This window comes from Pithys albifrons, chromosome 12 (genome assembly GCF_047495875.1).
Source record: "Pithys albifrons albifrons isolate INPA30051 chromosome 12, PitAlb_v1, whole genome shotgun sequence".
NCBI classification, from domain to species: Eukaryota; Metazoa; Chordata; class Aves; order Passeriformes; family Thamnophilidae; genus Pithys; species Pithys albifrons.
Genome location: NC_092469.1, coordinates 3,906,207 through 3,924,768, shown reverse-complemented (window position 1 = coordinate 3,924,768; position 18,562 = coordinate 3,906,207). Strand labels below are relative to the sequence as shown.

Genomic DNA, 18,562 nt, shown 5'->3' with positions numbered 1-18,562 from the left:
AAGGATACAAAAATATCCAGAGTATTTTAATAAAGCACCTGTGCAACACTTTTGATACTTTTATAACAACCTATTTAACCAAACCTATATAGACCCAACACCTGCAATTCTGCCTCGAGGAAGCCCCCACTGAGACTCAGTCTGTGCTGTTGGGTGAACCTGCAGAAACACTTCAGACTGGCAGAGACAGCCGGAGTCAAAGTGCTCCCCATGCAGACCCTGTGCCCTCTGAGCCCTTCCACACAGACACTTCCTCTGCCATGGGGGCAGCAAGAATTATTATGGTCACTCACAGGGAATGCTCCAGAACCCACTGCTCTGGTTAGGAATTCTCTTCCAATTTCCACTTTGTGGTGAATGAATACCCAGGTATTGTTCCAGCAACACTGCCCTGAGTCCCACAACTGCAGGTTCAAACTCTTCTAATGCCACATTCCACTGCCATTTTATATTAGTAGAAAACTGATGTCATTGGCACACTGTGAAAGTATTTAACCTGCAATATCTGGGACAGAATTACGTGGGCCAGGTGCAAAACTGCACATTCATATTTAATCTTTACTCCCAATTTATTCCAGGCATTGCAGATCAGCACTGTTCCATCAAGACAATTGTGACCCTGTTAACTCTTCAGCAAAACAATGTGCTTGAGGGGAAAAAAAAATTTCCTTAAAATCTGTAATCTTAAAAGTTTGCATGTAATAAGGAAAATAATTAGTAACTTTAAATTAATTTCTAGTAATATAACTTGCCATTCTGTAGGGGTAATAGAGTTATTTTTATTTAATTGCTCATGCAGGTCTTCATTCTCCTTCACCAATTCTTCAACTCGTGCTTTAAAATTCTTCATATCCTCCTGGAAGACCAAAGATTTCACATAACATTCTTTAGAGGTATTTTGTTTTACTTTTTACATCAATGAAAATCTTTGTAAGGATACATGCTTGGGTGCCTTCCAATTTTTGCCTTAATAGCATTTTATCTCAGTACTCTCTCATCTCTGATTCAGATTTGCATGTTTTATTTCTAAATTGTTTCATTAATCTAATAATAATTGATTAAAATAATGCTGACATTTGATTTGTGCCACATTTGTGTCACAAGTTGTAGATCCTTAAAATATGTATTTAAAAAACTGAATTCTAGAAATTCAGTAATTTATTTCCATTTTAGTGTATATTTTCTTTAAATGGCAACTTACTTCATGTTCAAGAATAAAATCTTCCTTTTCTCTTATTCTGTCTTCATATGCCAACAGAAGAGGTGACAAATACTTCACATCCAACTTAAAAGAAAATTTTAAAATCTATAAATATAAATTAATTATAAACAATAATCTCATTTGTCATTTTTACTTCTCCTGCTATAGTTTTAAAAGCTGTTAAGGGGTTTCACACATGACTTGCAGACAAAAGTGCAGAACTCATACAAGCATGCAGAGCAGCACATGCAGATGAGATGCAGATGAGATGCATGGATGGCAGAAACACTTCACAGCACCATGTCAGGAGCAAGCTTTGGAAAGGAAATACTTCTCTAAAAAGCAGCTCTAACTTATGAGTAACTATAACAGCAGAATGTGGATGCAAAGGAATACAAAACCAAACTGAAACACTACAGTGAACACTACTAATCAAAAAATTATCCTATATTCATTAGTAAGTGGGAAAGGAATTTTTACATTCTCAAACCTGCATTTTTAGAACTAAATACATACGTATGTGATTACTGGCTATTATGGCTAGAAAGAGAGAGCAGGAGGGTTTTCCTATTCTGTACAGTTCTGAACAACAATGAGGAAGGAAAATGTAAGATCTGATTAGCATTTCAAGGAGCAATCCTTTACACATTACAAATGCATTCAATGTCACAGACTATTTGACTTCTCCTTGCCAGAAATTCATGGGCTATTGGTGGACCCATGGCCATTCCTACCATCAGAAATATTCACGGAATCACAGAATGGATTGGGTTGGAAAAGACCTCCAAGATCATCAAGTCCAACCCTTGGTCCAACTCCAGTCCCTTTACCAGATCATGGCACTCAGTGCCACGGCCAAGCTCAGGTTAAAAACCTCCAGGGATGGGGAATCCACCCCCTCTCTGGGCAGCCCATTCCAATGCCTGAGCACTCTCTCTGCAAAGAAGTTTTTTCTGCTCTCCAGCTTCAATTTCCCCTGGCAGAGCTTGAGCCCATCGTGCCCCCTTGTCCTATTGCTGAGTGCCTGGGAGAAGAGACCAACCCCCACCTGGCCAGAACTTCCCTTCAGGCAGTTCCAGACAGTGCTGAGGTCACCTCTGAGCCTCCTCTTCTCCAGGCTGAACACCCCCAGCTCCCTCAGCCTCTCCCCACAGCACTTGTGCTCCAGTCCCTTCTCCAACCTCATTGCTCTTCTCTGTTTGCTTTTAGAATCATCTTAATAATAGCAGAAGATTAAAAGTTAAGGAGATCAACAATTAAGCAACAGACCTTGGAAGACCTTGAAGCAAACTACATGCTAGCCAATTCTAAGTGAAGATGGCATTTATGACTCTCAGCTAACAGTACTTTTCAGTGGTTCAGAGTTTGTGACTGTGCAGTCTGCAGTTTATCCAACTGGAGCCTCAAACATTCATTGCAAAACTCTGCCCTACATCTTTTTACACAACAAAAAAATATTCTATTTATATTTATACAGTATATAGAATATTTATAATATTCTATTAGTATGTGATAGTTCAGCAGAGTAAGTAAATAACATTCTGAATATTTTCTTTCCAATAAAGAATTTCTACTGCTTTACTTAGAGAGGAATAAACAGGTTAAGTGACAATATTATTTGACTTACCAGCCATGGTGGTGGTGGTCCTTTCATGGGTAAACTTTTCAGCTTTAGATGCTAGAGTAGATTTAAAAAAAAAGACATAATGTCATGCTTTTTGAAGCAGCAACAAGTATCCACTGCAACCACAATTATGACCCCACACAAGTTTATGTTTCTAATTACATGTGTTGCATATGTAATACACACTCAAAGTCAAAAGTTCAGTATCTTACTAATGCAGGAGAACAAAACTGACTTCTTAAAGTTAGATTTAATGATAAATGTTGATGTTAAATTTCAGGAAAAGCCTAAGCAATTTGTAGACTTTGTAGCAAATTTGGAGAAAATAAAAACCTCAAAGATTAAATAATGGAAAATGGGACATTTCAGTAGGAACCAAAACTCTCACCTCTTCCTGGGGCAATGATCTGAATTTAGTTTGATAGCGACTTAATTCTACATTTAAACGATGGACCACCATTTTCAAAGCATCATTTTCATCTACCAGTTCTTGTGCTTGTTGTCTGAGAGAAAGTAATTCTGCTGCCTCCTCTATTAAAACAAATATCCAACAAGAAAGTTCAATCAAAACTCAAGAAATGTTCACAAAAATGTGTTAATTCTAATGAAAAAGAAAATCCAATAGGAACCACGAGAGAACTTCTCTGAAAATATTGTTATGGAATAATCCTATGAAAAACTAATAATAATACCCCAACAACCCACATCATTTTTTCATGATTATGTAAGTATTCCTTGACAAAATTTCTACAAATGTAGAAAATACAGTTTGGAAACTACTTCTGCCTAAATCAATGCCTTGAAACCTACTACTACAGGAATAGGTTATAAGAAATTAGCAAAATCACACAAGACAGCTCCAGAACAGCTTATATGTTTCTCCCACCTTCTCTATGGGACTTCTCCACAGCTTCTTTAAGTCTTCTGTTTTCTTGTTCTAGTTTCTTCAGCTTTAATTGCTGTTCTTCCATTTGCTGTTTTGTTCCCTCGAACTGCTGGACCACAGCCTGGCATGCCTTGTTCAGGGACCAGTTTTCTTGTTTTAGTTCTCTGAACTTCTCTTTAGTCATTTGTTCCCACGCTTGCCTTGCCCGAACAGACACATCTGTAATGCCACAGTACAAGGTATTGAAATGGCATTTAGACTCCAATATGAGTTTCAGCAAATTACAATCCATTTTTTCTAATATTGGCATTGTGTATGAGTGACACTGTATAAGATATAAATCAGCTCATGGATCCCAAAAGATAAGACCAGAAAGAATAAAAGAAGTAGATTTGGAGAGAGCTGTGGAGTGGCTGCAACTCCCACATGAAAACATTCCTCCTATAAATGGGAAATAAAGTGTCATCAGATCTCTCTCTTAGGGAGGAGTCAGAAATGTCCACTGCAGTAAGCAAAGTGTTTGTGGCCTGCATGGAGCAGTCAGTCCTAGAATCATAGAATGGATTGGGTTGGAAAAGACCTCCGAGATCATCAAGTCCAACCCTTGGTCCAACTCCAACTCCTCTTGATCCCTCCTTATTTTAATCACCTGTATAATAAAAGCTTTACCTTCCTTCCCACCAAAGGCCTTCAATGCTCTGTTACTCACCAGAAATTACTTAACAAACCTTACAAAAGTAACATTTTAGATCATCTGCAAGATTGTGGATATATTGTGGCTATATTGTTGTAATACTGGCTCACACTTCCAAGTTTTCCTTTCAATCTGTATGGGGTAAACAGCTGACCTATTAAATGAATGCTGGGATTTTCCCCTTGCCAGCATGACCCAACAGCACCCAGGCATCAATTTAACTCAGTACAGGACAGTTCCTCAGGACAAGATCTATATGAAAGCCAACAGAGCTCTCTCTTGTCCCTGATGACACACAACAACCTCATGTGGTTAGTAACATTTCAGGCACTTCTGGTCACTGTTAAATTCCTGTGAGAAGGCCTAAGATACTTGGACAGCCCCATGAACTCATGGCAGGCACACATCCCACCCATGCCACACACACAGCTCAGAGGTGCTGGGCCTGCAATTTGTGACATGCTGCAGTAACACAAACAAGCTGAGGCAGACCATGTATCTCATCCATGTTTGCCATTTCAGTTGCAATGGGATACTTAGTAATGACCACATCTCCTAGAGCAGATTAAACTTAAGGCATTGGAGAGGTCCAGGATGCCTTTAACTTCATTAATCCTTTACTTTAGACTTCAAAAGTCACTCAGATTGGAAAATAAAAACAAGTCTAAACAACATAAAATAAAAGCCTGGGACTGTTGTGTGATACATATCACAGAGCACTCTGAAATTGTTCATCTCCTGTACAGGAAAAACACCTTCACATACACACAAAAATACAAGCAGAAAAATGTGTTTTATATCCACATAATGAAAATGTGCAATAAAGTCACAGAAAAATCCAGAGTACCTGGGGAGGGTGGAGGTTTTTCACATATCAGACCTGGGGAGGGTGGAGGTTTTTCACATATCAGATTTTCAGGTACTGCTTTTTCCTCCTAGCAGAGAAACAAAAAATAAGACAATTTGCTTTGACAGTTACACTTCCTTAAGTTCTCTGAAGAGCATCCCTGCTGGAGAACTTAAGAAACAAAACTTTAGGACTTTCTTTTATATAAATCCAAAAAATTTAAGGCTGGATTCACTGCTGGTAATACACAACTTCTCACTCATCTTGACATCATTTTGTCACTTATCACTGACTTCAGACACTTGTGGATACCAGAAACTGTCAGTATTGTTTTCAGTTGTCAGAAACTTCTCAAAACTGTTTCTTTATGGCTGACCTAAAAGTCACATAAACATAAAGCTTCTTGACCAAACAGAATGGATATTATTCCCACTTGTTTGTTGGTGTAAAATAAGACTTGAGACTAGAAAATCATGACATGAACTTGAACTGTCAGTCCCTAACTGGGTATCAGCAAATAAATCAAAATGGAAAATGTTCTTCAAAGTTGATGAATTTTGTTCTCGCTTTGCTGTAACAAAAAAAAAAGTATCTATTTTTACATTTCCAGGAGGTTCTTTCACCAGGAAAGAACTACAGGCTCATTTACACTAAAGTATTTACTTGAGGTGAACATGATTGATGCAGAGACTTTCTCCATGTTTCTGTAGAACAGCAGTGAAGCTTTGTAAGGATGTGCTACCACAGAGTTCAACACACTGTTGGTACTGAAGGACACAATGACCAAATGAGTGGAAACTTATGAACAGTTTCAAAAAAAACCAAACACGTGGTCAAGAACTCGAAGAAAAAAAGTTGTAACAATGATAGAACTGACAATTTCTGTAAATAATAGTCCAGTAAGTTGAAACTGAGAAGCTACACTTGTGGGTATTCTTTTTCAAGCTTATGAAAGCAGTCAGACAGGCCCAGTTGGAAAACTATAGAAAAACGTGGTCAAGTCAGGCTCAGAATTTGAAAATTACCAGTAAGAGCTCTCTCTTGCTATACTGTGATGTGTCACATTCCCAGTTTCTTTCTTTCACATGGGAATTACCAGAAGACAAGAAAAAACAATCCAACTTTTGTATGGCATATTTACCTATATAGTTGGTTTTTTCAAAAAGAATTATTAGCTGTTCTTGTACTCCAAAAGGATTCCCTAGTGGCAATCAGTTAATTTTCTTCTAAGTGACTGCAAACTATCAGCTCTTTATGACACCCTTTTTTTCCAAAATGCATCATAAATCAACCTTTATATAAAGTCTTACCTTTAAATTCAAGCCAAGATGTTGGTCTTCTGCTAAAGAAAAACAGATTTTTCAGTCAAATAAAACAAAAATTACTTGTAAGTCCATAAACTATAAGGGTTCATAAGGGTATGTATGCACACCTATTAACACTGCAAACAAATGCAAGGAAGTCCTCCCCAAGGCACAGATTACATCAGTAACTTTCCATTATCTCTTTCATGGTGCACTGGGACACTGATGTGAGACTTTACCTCACACTGTAAAGATGCAAGTGTGGAAGAAATGATGCCATATTGTTGGCTTCCATTAGAATTTGACTAAAGGACAAGTGAAATACTTTCATGGATTTTATTGGGCTTTACTCCTGTTGCACCTCTGAGCAAAGCAAGTGCAATTCTGACAGTGTTCAACACCTGCAGCAGAAGAGGGATTTATAAATTCTGTATTTATCCCATTCTTTTCAGTTTGATGCCTTCTCTTCCCAAATGGTTTCATCAAAGCAACCCTTTCTTTCTGGATGTTATTCTCTATAAAACTTTTCAAATTACTCCATTGAAAATACTACTAAAAAAAAGCTGGGATCCAACATGAATAAAATGTTCCAGAGCATAAATGGGATTGATTCACTGGATTTATAGTAGAGAGTGACTGTACTAGACAGAGTTCACACAGCCCTTTTTTCCCCACCTCTCTCTTTTTACACTGGCTGATAGTTGATGTTTAGGAAGTCACCCCACAGTGAATACAGACCAATCCTCTCTTATGCATATTTTTTATTTTCTCTAACTACTAAAAATTACTGTTAAGTACATAGCAGCATTTTAATAACCTTTTTAAAAAAGGGTTATACAATTATCATAGAGAATTACATTCATTTTATTCAACATTTATTTTTCTAAATGGTATTAAAATGTATGGCATTTGGAAGTAAAAGTAACTTTATTTACCTTCTACTTCCAAACTTGATTTCTCCACCACCACCTGAGACTCAGTTTCATGGGAAGGAACCTCTTTCTTGTCGGCCTTAGGGCTGGGTGATGGTAGAAACTCTTCCTATGTAAAAACAAGACAAGCCTCTAAAAAGTTCTCATTAGCACAATACTGAACCACTGACTAAGCTTTCACCATTTAGAAGATCCTGGTGCTTTTAACAAATCATCTGCTATGAAATTACCGTGCTCAACATAAATTATTGGACATTTTACAAGACTAAATTATGCATGATAATTATATACAATACCAATGTTTTCCTAGTAAGAAAAGGCTCATAATAATCAAAGATAGGGAATCTCTGAGAACCAACAAACTTACCTAACTCATGTAGGAGTAAATTAATTACAAAAAGAAGCATGTGAAATAAATATTGAATAAATGTCTGAAGAATAAGAAGAAAATATAAAGCATCAGAAATATTTAATGTGCATTAATATATTAGAACATGGTAAAAGTATTGAAAATCCTACCATTTGAAAATCCTACCTTTTTATTCTTGCAAGGAACAGCATAGATGGCATCTGTCCTAAAGCTTTCTTCCCTTTTCTCACTGCTCTGACAGCTGGACTCTGCCTCTCTGTCAGCATCTGACAGGTAGGTGTCCATGTCCTCATCTTCACCATAGTTGCCTGATATTTCCAGAGACTGCACAGGAGACCTGTCACAACCATCAAGTTTCCAGGTGGACCTGCAGGTAAAAGCAAATTAATGATTCTTTCAGCTCTGCTGCTTATTCTTCAAAAAAAAGCAACACTAGTAAAGTAGAACCATCAGTCTTAAAATATACACAAGTCCAAACACCACAGGCAGACACCTAAACCAGGTGTAAACAAGGAATGTGTATGCTCTGAACAGCCAACTAACACTGGAATTATCTTGTCCTCACTATCTTAAAGAAAATACCAGATTAGAGATAGAAGATTGCTAATTCTACCAGGAGGCAGGAGGAAATATCTCTCATGTTACTCCATTTAACTCAGTTAAACACATTTTGTATAAACATTTGGCAAAGATAATATGATTTTATCTATGACTGCTGTACAATCCAAGCCTGCCTCTCTGAAGAAGGTATGGACAACATCACTTAGAAGAAATGGAGTAAGGATTGTAGACACTTCACAGCAAATTTATGATGTTTGTCCCAGTTCAGCGGGTGGGATCAGTTTATCCCTGTGTGGGTGTGACCAAAGCTGTGCATTCTAAACCCTCTCTGCCATTGCCCAGGAACTGTTCCCAATGGCCCATTGGCAGCAGCTGCCCAGGGCACACCTGAGCCCTCAGGCTGGGAGCTGGCTGGGAAAGAAGCCTGGCAGAGGAGCTGGGAGAACTACCCTGCAGGGAGTCCTTGGCACCTCCACACCCACCTGAGGGCTCAGCTCTGCTTATGGGCCAGCAACGATTCCAAAATACCCCCTGACTGCCAGAGTCAGATCCCCCAGTGTGGAACTCCCTGCCCTGGGGGAGGCACTGAGGGCTCCCACCTGCACCTGAGGGGAGAGAATCTTGGGGTTTGGGGACTTGAGACCATTCGTCAGATCCAGAGGAGGAGCAGATCCTCGACAGGAGGAGACCCCCACTCTTGACCAGACTGTGCCATCATCTGCACCAACAGGTTTTTCCTTTCCTTTTCCTTTGGACTCGGCGGGACCACGTGGGGCTCAGCACAGGGGCCACCAAACACCTTTTGTGCCCCAGGGGGCTGGGTTATAATTCTGTGTTTCATGTGTTAAAACCAATTTCTCTTTATGCCATTGCATTTATTGTGATATTGTTATTAAATTGTAACTCTGACTTATAATCCCTTTTGTGTTGGGTTCATTTCTGCTGCCAGTTTACCTTTAAACCAGCACATGCTCTAACTAAAAAGCAGGAGTTTTCCGTAGCATTTTGGTACAACTGTATCATGGGCAGATTCTATTCCTAACCCAAGAGATCAAACCAGAAAGTCCACACTACCCTAACCTGAGCTCTGTGGCTGTTGCATACGGTTCAAACCCTTCCTGTTGCACAGAGGTGGAATCACTTTCAGAGAGGGATCTGTGCCGAGGCTGAGGAATAGCAACAGTGCGCCCTGTGAGTGTTGTGGCAAGGATTGCTGCTGCCAGAGCAGACCTGCAAGAGAACAGAAACAAGCAAAGCTGATGCCTTCTTGTGCTCCACATTCTGCATATTTTCCTCTGCAAAATGTCTTCACTATTTAAGCAAAGCAAAACATTCACAGTTAACAAGCATAAACACCACTGGATGCTACAGGACTGGTTATAAACTACTGACTCACAAAGTAAAGCACAAAGTGGGACAAACTATTGTAAAGCAGCTTTCCAAGAGTAAAGTACAATACCTAGAGGTTTTCCCAAATCACATGCATGAAAATCATGGAATATTCTGAATTACTGTCCCAAAATTCACATCCAGTCACATAATTTAAATAATTTAGTATTCACTTTAGTCATAACAATACTACCTGGGTTATGCTGAAAAGGTGTTCTAAGTCCTGCAATTTTGCCTCCTATTTTCCATTATTCCCTACTCTGAACTTTTGCTGATGACTCTGAAGCTGTTAATTAGTGTTGGCACAGCAGGACAAGCATTAAGGAGACAGCAGGGTCTGTTTGTGGGACACCATGGAGTGCAGAGAAGGGTGTGATGAAGAGGAACAAGTAGGAGCTAAGACTGAAGCAGAGAAATGGTGAGGACTGTAAAAGGAAAGACAACAACAAAAGGAAGAAGAAATTAACTAGAATTAAGGAGGAATGTTACAGACAGTAGAAAGACCACAGGAAACAACCAGAACTGAACTAAACACAGAGAAAACACAGAACAAAAAGTGTAAGAAACTACAACTTAGAAGAAAAATAGATTTGTAATTTTCTCTATGTAACTTGCCTATATTGCTAAATCAAATCCAATGTGGTTTTACAAGCCCATTTTTTAAATCCCTGGCACAGTAGCAACATTTAATTTACAGTTTTCTAATGAGCCAAGGTTTCCTGACTCACAGCACTGGTGCTGCTGCAGTTCTGCAGTTTACTGTGGCAGCCAAATTAAAAATTACCCTGACTTTAAATAGTTCAATTGACTCAGATAAGTCACATATTCTTAATGCTTATCACTCTAAGTATTTAGCATGCTGAGGAGAGGGGGAAAAAAGTCAAAGAGAGGGGAGCTGCCCCACCTAAAAATACACTGTTTTTATAGAATCATAGAATGGATTGGGTTGGAAGAGACCTCCAAGATCATCAAGTCCAACTCTTGGTCCAACTCCAGTCCCTTTACCAGATCATGGCACTCAGTGCCACGGCCAAGCTCAGCTGAAAAACCTCCAGGGATGGGGAAACCACCCCCTCTCTGGGCAGCTCATTCCAATGCCTGAGCACTCTCTCTGCAAAGAACTTCTTCCTCATATCCAACCTAAACTTCCCCTGGCAGAGCTCAAGCCTCTGCCCCTGTGGCAATGCATTCTCAACACATGGCTTGGAAGATGTCATGTCAGAAATGGGCTGATGAAGAAAATACACCAGCCACTGAGAATGCTTTAACAACTGATGTTTTTAATGTGGTTTAAATGTACTAAATGTAAAAAGTGCATAGTCACTGCTTGCCCTTCCCATAAACCCCTGCCACGTCAGGGGGCTGGGAGAAGGACAGTGGCCTCGTATTTTCTGTCACCCCCTCCCATTGAATGTAAATCCCCTTACTCCTATTGGCACAAATCCAGACTTCCCTCTTGTCCCTTACTGGTGAATTTGTCTCCCTCCAAAGTCCATATAAACCTGTACCCCTGATTAAACCCTCTCTTTGTTCCTGCCTTCGCTGACGGTCCCTGTGTGTCCTTTCTGGGGGCTCTCAGAGACCACATGGGCGGGGTAAGCAGAGAGCACACACTTCTGGGTTAATGGACTGATAATCCAGGACCAGGAGAAGTTCCATATAGTTGCAGATTCTTTCAGCATAACGAGGCTACAAGAAACCAACCCTCATATGCCCCCTTGTCCTACTGTTGGTTGTCTGAGAGAAGAGACCAACCCCCACCTGGCTACAACATCCTTTCAGGTAGTTATGAAAAGGTTTGTGCAAATATTACAGACATGGGATTGTTCTAAACATGCTTTTCTAGTAGGTTACAGTACTTGATGAAGGAAAAGCAAAACCAAATGAGAACATACCTGGGCCTTTCTGGAGAAGGGTTTGGACTACGAGGGGGAGGGGTGCGGGGAACGGCGGGTTTGGGAGCTATGGAGGCAGCAGGGACCAGGCCATGGGCTATGTGCTTCTAAACGAGTTAAAATAAAATTAGTTGGCAAGGACCCTGAGGATCACAGTGAAAAACACAGAACTGAACAGGCACAAAAACCCAATGAAAATAAAAATAATAAAATAATACAAAAAGGAAGAACAGTTACATGCAATTAATGTCAACTGAAGGCTTGAAATGGTTCCAAGTTTCACTTTTAATGTGTATGAACAGCTTCTTATGAGAGTTAGAAATGTAATTTACATGGAAACCACAAATGGAGGTTCTCTACCCACTATAGCACAATCTGCAAAACCAGAATTTTAACACACTCCATCTTTTTTTCTATATATACACATGAAAAATAGAACTAGAAAGTAACTTCTTTCAAAATATTTGAATGCTGCTTCAGAGTAACAATATTAGTCCCTTCCTTCTGTAGTCTGTCAGTCAGAAATAACCCTCAGTCACAGCAGTAGAAGATGAAAAAAAACCCCTGTCACTGAGTCCTGCAGTCAAAGGTTCAACCTGAATTAAAAAAAATAAAATAGTGAATTTTTTAGCAGCAAACACAGTAATTTTTTTTAAAGGGATAACATTAAGTACCAGCTCAGAAAAACTGGGAGCAGAGTTCCCTACAAAGAGTACTGTGAATAGAACCAATAACAGCTGAGGGTGGAAGGGAGCTCTGATCTAGTCCAGGTTTCAGCTCAGAGCTGGGTCAGCCAGAGAGGTTTGCTGGGGATCCTGCCCAGTCACATCTTGTGTCTCTCCAGTCTGGTCCAGTGATGAACCACCTCACAGTATTTCATGATCACGTTTGAGTTGAGTTACCTGTGTTTGAATTTGAGCTCATTTTGCCTCTTGTCCTCTCTCTGGGCATCAGAATAAATGATGCCAGAATAAAATCCATCACCTTTGAATAGATTTCACTTTTCAATTGAGTAAAACTGGCCAAGTTCCTGCTATTTCTTCTACAGAGTTGGGTTTTTGCCCTCAATTATTCTTTAAATCACTTCTCCACCAGGGGAATGAAGAGACAAATTGGGAAATACTTCTGTCTTTACAGGAAGGCACATCAAATAATCAAATGCTGCATTACAAGGACTGTTTTTACTCAGTCTGATCTTGCAAATGCACTGCCCCTTAACTCTGCAGGGCTGTCTGGTATTCACTGCTTTGTTTACTAAAAGCTGCCAGCTGGGATTCCTCCCTGTGACTGGCAGGGAACACACCGGAGGGAAGAGCCATCCCACGGGAAAGTATAAAAACAAGAGGAGCAATATTTTAATTCCAGTAATAAAAGAGTTCAATTAGTTCAAGTGTGTTGGAAAGCAACACCCACGCCATTGGGCCAACCTGTGACCTTGTGCTGCTCTGAGCTTTCATTACATTCATTTACAATTAAGAAGAGCCCAGCAGACCTTCCTGTAGCTGCCAACGTCAGCACCTCAGAGTTAACACAATTGGAGAAGCGTTTCCCTCTAAGAGAAGGCAGATCCTGGTGTTTGCTACAACTGACACAGCTGTGCAGCCTGAACTCGAGGGCCAGTAGGATGTTCCTTCCCTTGGAGGAAAACACTCTTCGAACTGGAACCACTTAAGTGTTACCAAGAGCAACTACAGCAAAGTCTGTTGGGTTCTTCTTAACACTAAATTAATGCAGTAACTTGTACCAGTTCACTTTAGAGCAGGGAAAGTGCAATCGAGGATGGTCTGGGCGAGCCTTGGGAAGGGGGGAGAGGGGGAGAGGGAGAAAGGGAGGGAGGGGGAGAGGGAGGGAGGGGGAGAGGGAGGGAGGGAGGGAGGGAGGGAGGGAGGGAGGGAGGGAGGGAGGGAGGGAGGGAGGGAGGGAGGGAGGGAGGGAGGGGGAGAGGGAGGGAGGGAGGGAGGGAGGGAAGCAGGGAGGGAGGGAAGCAGGGAGGGAGGGAGGGAGGGAGGGAGGGAGGGAAGCAGGGAGGGAGGGAGGGAGGGAAGCAGGGAGGGAAGCAGGGAGGGAGGGGAGGAGGGAGGGAGAGGAGGGAAGGAGGGAGGGGAGGGAAGGAGGGAGGGGTGGAGGGAGGGAGGGAGGGGTGGAGGGAGGGAGGGAGGGAGGGAGGGAGGGTGGGAGGGTGGGAGTGGTGGAGGAGGGAGGGAGGGAGGGAGGGAGGGAAGCAGGGAGGGAAGCAGGGAGAGAGGGAGGGAAGCAGGGAGGTTGGGAAGGAGCTGCAGTGCCAGCCCGGGATCCAGCCCGGAGGTTTCCAGCCCTCCGGAGGCCCCGGGCAGGCCTGAGACTGAGGGAAAAGAGCGCACCAATCTCCGCAAATCTTTTGTCCCTGCCTGGGGTTTATTTTCTCCCCGATTTTCAGCTCTGTCACACCGCCCAGTGCCCTGTCCCTTCCCGCTGCCTCCGATACAGCCCCGCGCGGGGCGGGCGGTACTCACGAAGGAGCCGCTGCGGCCTCTCTTGAACAGGAACGTCATCGGGACGGGACAGGACAGCGACTGGGACCGGGACCGGGAGGGGACAGGGACAGGACAGGGACCGGGACCGGGACACGGAGAGGGACAGGCCGGGCCGGCTCCGGCCGCTCTCCCGGCGCGTCGGACGCTTCTCCCACCGCCACCCGCTCAGCAACAACAGCGCTGCGGATTCGCCGCAGTTCGCGCTCCGCCAATCAGCGCGCGCCTTACTCACGCCCCCCGCCCGGCCATAGCAACGTGCCAGTGGGCGGGGCACCGCCCGCCCCCCGCCTTCTGATTCGCTCGCGGGCGAAGAGCACTCGCTTCTGATTGGCGGAAGGCGCTGTCAGTCAGGCGCGCGCGGCGGGACGGGGCGGTGGGTCCGTGTGGCGGGAGCGCCGGGAGGGCTGTGAGGGACGGGCCGAGGGTACAGGGGCACATCGGGGCCTCTCCCCGCACCTCAGGGCGGCCCCGGCCGTGGGATGTGCCTCGGTGTCTGTGTTGCCGTGTCTGTGACCAGGGCAGTGACTCTGCCCCTGGACTCGGCACTGGTGAGGCCGCACCTGGGTGCTGTGTCCGTTGCTGGACCCCTCAGTTCAGGAAGGATCTTGAGGTGCTGCAGCGTGTCCAGAGAAGGGCAACGAGGCTGGGGAAGGGTCTGGAGCACAAGTGCTGTGAGGAGGGAGCTGGGGGGGCTCAGCCTGGAGAGGAGGAGGCAGCTCAGGGGAGACCTCATCGGTCTCTACAACTTCCTGAGTTACAGGAGTGGAGCCAGGTGGGGTCGGTCTCTTCCAGGGAACCAGCGGTTGGACAAGAGGGCACAGTCTTAATCTGCACCAGGGCAGGTTTAGGTTGGACATCAGGAGGAAATTCTTTACAGAGTGATTGGGCATTGGAATGGGCTGCCCAGGGAGGTGGTGGTGTCACCATCCCTGGGGGTGTTTAAGAAGAGACTGGATGTGGCACTTGGTGCCATGGTCTGGCTGACAAGGTGCTGTTGGGGCAGAAGTTGGACTCGATGATCTCAGAGGGCTTTTCCAGCCCATCTCATTCAGTGATTCTGTGTTTGCAGTGGTGCTGCCTCCTCTGTGGTGCTGCTCCCTACATTGTGCCTTGGCCTCCAAGGCTCCCAGTTGCCCCTGAAGTCAGAATTTGGCAGACCTGAAAATAATCCTTTCCAGCAACTGCCTTCTAATAATCTGTCTGGAGACTTCCACGAGCTGGAAGGGCTGGAGGTGCCTTTGGAACCAGCTTTGCAATTCAAGCAGAGTTTCTCCCAGGGAGGGTGGGTGAAGGCTGGGAGAGGCCGTGGAGGGGTTATCTCTGTCCATGTGTTTTAATTCCAGTGTTTTTCAGATTGAGTGGCTAAAGCTGAAGTGGAATTTGCAAACCAGCAGCTTGTATTTGAGTGAACAGAGCTGCTCACTGAGTCTGATATGCCAACCATAACTGTGAGGAATCTTGGGGAGGAGATGGTGCCTCTTCCACAATACTACATCTTAAGTTTATGATTAAAATGTATAAGTTTGGAACAGGTTTGTAAAATATGTTAATATCCCTTCCACATTTCCTTCTAGGGTGTAACTGCTGCTGAGGGGAAGATTTAAAGGAGGTCTGATGGCAACAAAAACAAACTTCCCAGTGACAGCAGAGTCTATAGTTGTCCCTTATGGGCATGTGATTGGAAATGAGAAGTGGAGAGGGTCAGAGGTAGCCCAAAGGCTGCAAGGTAAGCAGAAACAAATTGGAAGAGGACAAACAATTCAGGTAAAGCATTGCCCTCTATCATCCAGTAGTGTTAATGGCTGGAATATGGAATAGTAGAATCAACTGGGTTGGAAAAGACCTCTGAGATCACCAAGTCCAACCCTTGGTCCAACTCCTGTCCCTTTACCAGATCATGGCACTCAGTGCCAAGGCCAAGCTCAGGTTAAAAACCTCCAGGGATGGGGAATCCACCCCCTCTCTGGGCAGCCCATTCCAATGCCTGAGCACTCTCTCTGCAAAGAAGTTTTTTCTCATCTCCAACTTCAATTTCCCCTGGCAGAGCTTGAGCCCATCGTGCCCCCTTGTCCTATTGCTGAGTGCCTGGGAGAAGAGACCAACCCCCACCTGGCCAGAACTTCCCTTCAGGCAGTTCCAGACAGTGCTGAGGTCACCTCTGAGCCTCCTCTTCTCCAGGCTAAACACCCCCAGCTCCTTCAGCCTCTCCCCACAGCACTTGTGCTCCAGTCCCTTCTCCAGCCTCGTTGCTCTTCTCTGGCCCCGCTCCAGCCCCTCAATCTCTTGCCTGAACTGAGGGGCCCAGAACTGAACTGTTTTACTCTGTGCCTGATTGGTACCATTTTTTTGGTGCAGACCATGTTAACAGGCTGAAAAACCACGTTTTTCTGTCTTGTATCTGTGTGGTCAGCCCTGTCATGTTCTCGTGGTTGCAGAGCCCTGTGGAGAAGCAGCAGAATCTGCTGCTGGGGGGCTTTGTGGATCTGCATCTCCACTGGACTCCCTGGAATTTACATGGACACTGAAACTGTGATATCAGCTGTTGGCACAGCAAACTAAGTTAGGATGATCCTCCCAGAAAAGCATCTGATAGTTTTGTTCAAGTTCAGAGTTTACTGGGCAGTTACAGCACTTACAGATCTGTAGTTGGGACGTGCTGTTAATTGGCATTACTGAAGACATCACACAATGCTTTGGACTGCTTGGCTCAGTTTTACTTAAGGAGAAGAAAGGCTTTTAAAGAATATAAAGTTCATTGTGAAGTGACCAGAATTACTGGCACGTGAGGGATGTTGTGCTGTGCAGTAATTGTTACAACTTTTTTAACTCCTGTACTTCTTCTTGTAACAATCTCACCTTTAGGGAAAGTTCGACTCATCTTTGAAGATGGTTTGGGACTGGTGGACTTTCATCTTTCAAACAGAACTTGCATTTTATACATTTCTGAAGCAGATTTGGTTGCAGGGGATGAATTCAAACGAAGACTGGTGAGGTTTAGAAATGTAAGTGCTAAATAAAGATGAAAGTTTTCAACTAATATTTGTTTATTCCATGCTTCTGAAAACATTTTCCTTGTGTTATTTTTAAATTCTAGTGGAGCTAAACTTTTGAGATAATTTCCACCTGAGAACTGAAAAATTCTGAAGCTGTGATGGTGCTGCATTAAACCTCAGTAACGTTCTTCCTCTGATTTGGTGTCAGGCCGCCCACACTTGAAAGAATTTCACTCTGTTACCTTCAATCAGCTTGTCATTAACAAGATCTTTTCTTCTTTTTTTTCCTTTCAATACAGGCCAGCAATCTTAGGGGACTTGTAATTGTAGAGAAAACTCAGATAAGTGATCAGTACTTCTTAGCAGTACAAAAATTTGTGGTGCTTGAACTTGGAATGGTGTTGCTTCCTGTGGCAAATCAAGGAGAAGCTGCTCAGCTCATTACTCAGCTGGTGAGTTCCTGTGTTAGTGGGCAAGTCTTTATTAAAATGTGGGACACGTGGGAAAGCAGGTGGGGCTCAATCATCACTCATTTCAGAAAGAATACCTGGGATCTGAAGGAGCACAACGTTGTGTGAGTGTAAGGAATGAATATCCTGCAGCAGTGGGGTGGTAGTTTAGTTCAGTGGGAAGAGGGCTCAGTTGGGAACAAAGAAAACAAGGAAAAAAAGTTGAAGAATGTGATCCTGTTTTTTTTTCATGGGACCTTGCACTGAGGTGCCACCAGATGACATCAGGCAAACCTCACTTAAGTTCTCTGTCAAAACCAGTCTGAGGTTTTGTTTTCTCTAAGGAAACTGTTCTTGTGTTGTTTCTCTTTATCCTTTCTCTGCATCAAAAAGATGACAAAAATAATTGTTTTCATTTGTGGTTGCTATTAAGAAACTGTTTCCTAGTGAGACTTTGTGGGGAACTGCATCAAAACCCGTACTAAGGGCACACATAAGGAGGGGGTTGGTTTTCAAAACTTCCCAGTGACTGCACTGGACTGTTTAGAGATGAACGCAGCGACTTTAGAAGCTGAAAGTGGAGCTCCTGAGATGTCTCTGACGGCTGTTTGGCCGCAGGTGCGGGAGCAGAGCAGGGAGCACGGCACCAACCCCTTCCTGCGCCAGCAGCGCCCTCCGCCGGCAGAGCCAGCGGCGTTCCAGGCAGTGCAGCACATCCCGGGCGTCGGGAAAACAAAAGCTCTGCTTCTCCTGGAGCACTTCGGAAGCCTCCACCGCCTTTGTAACGCATCCCTCAGCGAGCTGGAGCAAGCGGTTGGACAAACAGCAGCACAACAAATTTATGCCTTTTTATGTTCCTGACATGCGTGTGTAGTGCTATTGTGCAAAATAAAGACTTTCTGTA

General features: G+C 43.5%; 2 protein-coding genes across 10 annotated transcripts in view; one reads left to right on the top strand and one right to left on the bottom strand.

The window, feature by feature from the left end:
* The window catches only part of CEP89 (centrosomal protein 89), a 29,158-nt gene extending 14,795 nt beyond the window's left edge, over window positions 1-14,363 (bottom strand). The window contains exons 1-12 of one of the 4 annotated variants that reach the window (XM_071567658.1): window positions 14,196-14,363; window positions 11,704-11,810; window positions 9,500-9,649; window positions 8,024-8,225; window positions 7,492-7,597; window positions 6,563-6,594; window positions 5,253-5,340; window positions 3,712-3,930; window positions 3,214-3,356; window positions 2,829-2,879; window positions 1,202-1,285; window positions 749-856 (exon numbers count right to left, since the gene is read on the bottom strand). In XM_071567658.1, the coding sequence (XP_071423759.1) occupies window positions 749-856; window positions 1,202-1,285; window positions 2,829-2,879; window positions 3,214-3,356; window positions 3,712-3,930; window positions 5,253-5,340; window positions 6,563-6,594; window positions 7,492-7,597; window positions 8,024-8,225; window positions 9,500-9,649; window positions 11,704-11,810; window positions 14,196-14,234 (1,329 nt within the window). In that variant the 5' untranslated portion in view covers window positions 14,235-14,363. The remainder of the gene's footprint in view (window positions 1-748; window positions 857-1,201; window positions 1,286-2,828; window positions 2,880-3,213; window positions 3,357-3,711; window positions 3,931-5,252; window positions 5,341-6,562; window positions 6,595-7,491; window positions 7,598-8,023; window positions 8,226-9,499; window positions 9,650-11,703; window positions 11,811-14,195) is intronic. The other 3 variants (XM_071567660.1, XM_071567659.1, XM_071567661.1) reach the window with 3 other exon arrangements.
* Window positions 14,364-14,588: 225 nt separating this feature from the next.
* FAAP24 (FA core complex associated protein 24) lies at window positions 14,589-18,562 on the top strand. Of its 6 annotated transcripts, none has more exons than XM_071567380.1 (5): window positions 14,589-14,764; window positions 15,570-15,942; window positions 17,079-17,218; window positions 17,509-17,661; window positions 18,277-18,562. In XM_071567380.1, the coding sequence occupies exons 2-5, from the start codon at window positions 15,831-15,833 to the stop codon at window positions 18,517-18,519; spliced, it is 648 nt and encodes a 215-aa protein (XP_071423481.1). In that variant the 5' UTR covers window positions 14,589-14,764; window positions 15,570-15,830; the 3' UTR covers window positions 18,520-18,562. The 6 variants fall into 6 exon arrangements, with proteins under 6 accessions (XP_071423481.1, XP_071423480.1, XP_071423482.1 ...); XM_071567379.1 differs by having other exon boundaries at window positions 15,286-15,942; XM_071567381.1 differs by having other exon boundaries at window positions 14,589-14,826; window positions 15,791-15,942.